This window comes from Adiantum capillus-veneris, unplaced genomic scaffold (assembly GCF_014529385.1).
Source record: "Adiantum capillus-veneris isolate H3 unplaced genomic scaffold, ASM1452938v2 Hic_scaffold_979, whole genome shotgun sequence".
NCBI lineage: Eukaryota > Viridiplantae > Streptophyta > Polypodiopsida > Polypodiales > Pteridaceae > Adiantum > Adiantum capillus-veneris.
In genome coordinates this window covers 26,555-30,170 of record NW_028221934.1, presented here as the reverse complement: position 1 = coordinate 30,170, position 3,616 = coordinate 26,555, and the positions used below count along the sequence as shown (strand labels likewise).

At 40.0% G+C, this 3,616-nt stretch overlaps 1 protein-coding gene across 1 annotated transcript; it reads right to left on the bottom strand.

Moving 5' to 3' along the window:
• Positions 1–234: 234 nt before the first annotated feature.
• On the bottom strand, positions 235–1,728 carry LOC147416435 (uncharacterized). The gene is made up of 5 exons (XM_086508369.1): positions 1,588–1,728; positions 1,405–1,497; positions 814–898; positions 613–743; positions 235–511 (listed from the first exon to the last, which is right to left on the bottom strand). Exons 1-5 carry the CDS (start codon positions 1,588–1,590, stop codon positions 458–460), a joined length of 366 nt encoding a protein of 121 aa, XP_086364495.1. The 5' UTR covers positions 1,591–1,728; the 3' UTR covers positions 235–457.
• Positions 1,729–3,616: the final 1,888 nt, after the last annotated feature.

Below are 3,616 nucleotides of genomic sequence, written 5' to 3'. Positions count from 1 at the left end.
ATGCAACTCTAAATGCTCAGAAGAACAAGTCACAGAAGATAGCATTAATTTCCACATTAGACCACTGCATGAGCAAGTTTAAACCATGATCAATCAAAAACCTAAATGACACATATACAGTAAGTAGGAATATGTATACACCATTATGAGGTCAGAAAAATCTAAATGACAAATACAATAACAGAAAATAACTATACCCGTCTACATGCAATAGAGCACACGTCACAGCCAGCGTCCAGGAACCGTGCAAATGTGTGAAAAAACATTAGAAAGACATTTCCAAAACATCAAATACAAGCCCGTCCTAAAGACTCAAAAGTCCCTTAACGTCCATCCAATTGATGGCTTCAACAGCAGTGGCAATGCTCGTAGCATGCTCTTCTAAGAGTTCTATGATAGAAGTCAAAATTCATGAGCCTTCTTCCTCTCCTGGCTTATGCACTAATTAAACGCCGCTTCACTTCCTAACAGCAGGAACATTGGTACGCTGATTCTGATTCTGCATATCCTCCTGCAGAACACAAATGTATACCAATTACCAAGGATAACAGCATGCCTTAGAGAGAACTGAATGTCACAAAACCGAATGAAGAGATATGAACGGGATTTTACCTTGCGTCTAAACCTTTGAGGTGGCTCCCGAACTCTTCTTGCTGTGCGGGATCTCACACGGACAACGTGAGAGTGAATGGCGCATGAAACGCAGTACTGCATTTTGGCATAAAGCTTGGGAAGTGCGTACCCTAAAATTATTCAATTAAAAAGTGAATTCCATGTCTCAGCCCCATTCAAGCAAAGTTCTCAAAGGCTTACCATCATAAACGCAAGCATCCTGCACATCTCGCACAGCAGCTTGTTCAACAATGTTCCTTACAAGAAACCGCTTAACAGCCTTGTCCTGAGATTTAGAGATTGTAAAACTTTCAGCATCTAGCTGCAGTTAGTAGTCTACTAATGCAAGCGCCAGCGTCTCAAAAGACCATTTTCTAAAATATAATAATCACTTCCAGCAATACCTTTGCCTAGTTTGATGTCAATGATGAAACTCAAGCAACAAATCAGGCAGTATACAATGCAAAGGCATGTCCTGATTAGGAAAAAGAAACTGCGCTTCAAAAACGACTGTCTGAAATGTTCGAATTGCAGCCTCTGGATGTACTCTAGCATTGCCTACTCCGATGTGCACTGTTTTCTCGGCCCCACACACACGTCCTCTAGCACGCAGAAACATAGCCCAGGCAGCCTAATGTATACAGACGCAATCCACATGTGCATACCAGAAGAAGAAAACTACTGATCTGACCGAAGGATACATGCCATCCTTCCAACTGGATGCCCACCAGCATTTACGAGCTAGCAGAGAAGAAAACGCAGACAAAAAAGGGGGAGGACAAACTAGCCTACCTTGGGCACACAACGCCCACAGTTGGAGCACCTGATGGGGTTGGTGTGGCCTCTTCCGTGCTTGTTACGTCCACCGTTGCGGCGCTTGACCGTCTGCACACAGACGAAAAACAGACAGAAATGAACCAGGGAACTAAACTGAGGAAAGGCAAGCTAGCCACAGCAGTCTGTCGAAGAACGCACCATGACTGCTTATGCCGCAACTGCTTCTGCTTCGTCTTCGTCGTCGAGATCGCGCAGTGCAAAGTTGAGAAGAGGCTGTAATAGTCTAGACACTTTTCATATACCGCCAACGTTGTTGGCCGACCCAAAAAAACCCTAGGCTCTCTTCAATGCTAAAACAGTGGCTATGAAATGGAAGGGCAAAGAAAGGATATTGCTCCCACAATTCTCGTCCTTCACGGGGCAATTTTTAAACATCAATAATACAATCAATAATGGAATTAAATACCTCACTGATGAGCCAACTACAAATTATTTCCTTAAGCGGATATGTTAATCGGAAGAATTGAACTGTATGGGCAAAGGACACGTTACGGGAGTAGGACAATTAGTGTTTCTCTTTGACATACTTCTATATATGTTGAATTTTTTCTTTCCTTAAGCATGTTTCATTTTCGTTTTGTTTCCTTCGTCTATGTATTGCACACATTTTGGTTTTGATTGAGTCATTAGTAGTAAGACCTAGATTGTTCAAGAGTACCATGGAGAGTGAGATGGGATCACTCATAAGGCACAACCACCTGACAAGCATCTCCCATGCAAGGTTTTCCACATGGTCTGCACTCAAACCTAAGAGAGTGGAGCAATCCAGCAATTATTCATGTTTGCTCGAGGTTTTCTAAGCTATACAATGTGGAAATTAACTTAATTGCACCACTCAAACCATTGGTCTTTACATGTATTTAATCACTTTCTCAAACGTTGACCAAACATACACTTTCATATTTGTACTTTTAAATTGGTCCCATAAGCTAAGCTAAGCCAAGAACTTGATCGTTAATTTGTACGAGGGGTGATGATTGGCCCATTTTACATATGATAAAAAGGCATGATTGAAGCTCCATGCCAAGATGTTGCCTGCTGTTTTATAGGAGGTGAGGATTGACTCATTTTCATGAAAACGTATGCAAGAAGGTGCAATTGCACAAGGTTGCAGTACCATAAAATCATAGGAAATGTTAATTAGGAACTTAGATAATGGTGTTTTTCTAACTAAACTAATAAGAATACGATCAAATATAATTGTAGCAAGAACAACATTACATTGCCTATTTTTAAGCCATAGGTGCAGAGGTGGAAGCAATAAAGAATGTCTAAAGCATATGTTCAATGATGGGACACCCTATATCCACCAAAATGCATGAAAAACACTTTGATGTGCAAGATAGATGTTCTGAAGGTTTTCTATGGGTGTTCCAAAAGGAAGGTAAAGCAATAAATGCATATGGCTTGGCTTTACAGGCTAGCACCCCTTTAAGAAGGGTTTTTATTGATGAAAAAATGTATTCTTATCTCATTATGCTTTGTGCATGAACACTTACAACTCTTTGCATAGAGTTTAGTAACATTTTGAAGCTTTGTTTAACCCTTTACTCATTTAGTGACTTAGCTACCTTGACTATATGGAAGAGTTTTTTTTGCACCCTAGCAATAAGAGGGGACACGAATCCATCAAACAAAGTTGAGGATCATACTCTTGTAGATTTAGTATATGTGATCTTGTTATGAGTATCAATGGAATTGCATGCGATCACAAGTTTAATGTGATGCCTCCATAATATTTAGAGAAGGCCATATAATTTGCACCCATTTTCCACAAATGGCCTTGCAAGTTATGGAGCCCCTACTATAGTCTTAGTGAGAATAAACCTACACAACTTGGTCAAACAGTGTACATAGATAGATTCATGGCCATGAATTGTCATAGGTAGAACAAAAATAAAATCCATAGAGATGCTCTCCCATTTTCCATTAGGGATCTCTAAAGGATGTAAAAGCTCGCCTACTTGCGATGCTTTGTTTTTGTCATTTGACAATTTTGGCCTGGCAATTACAACTCATGTACGTCTTTACGTAAACTTAGCCAATAAAATTGTCTTCAAGCTAATGCATACATCTAGACTACAATGAGTTCCACAAACTATCATGACACTCAAAAAGAATTTGGCACTTAGTTGGTACTTAGTGTATAAGTCCATAGGTACACATA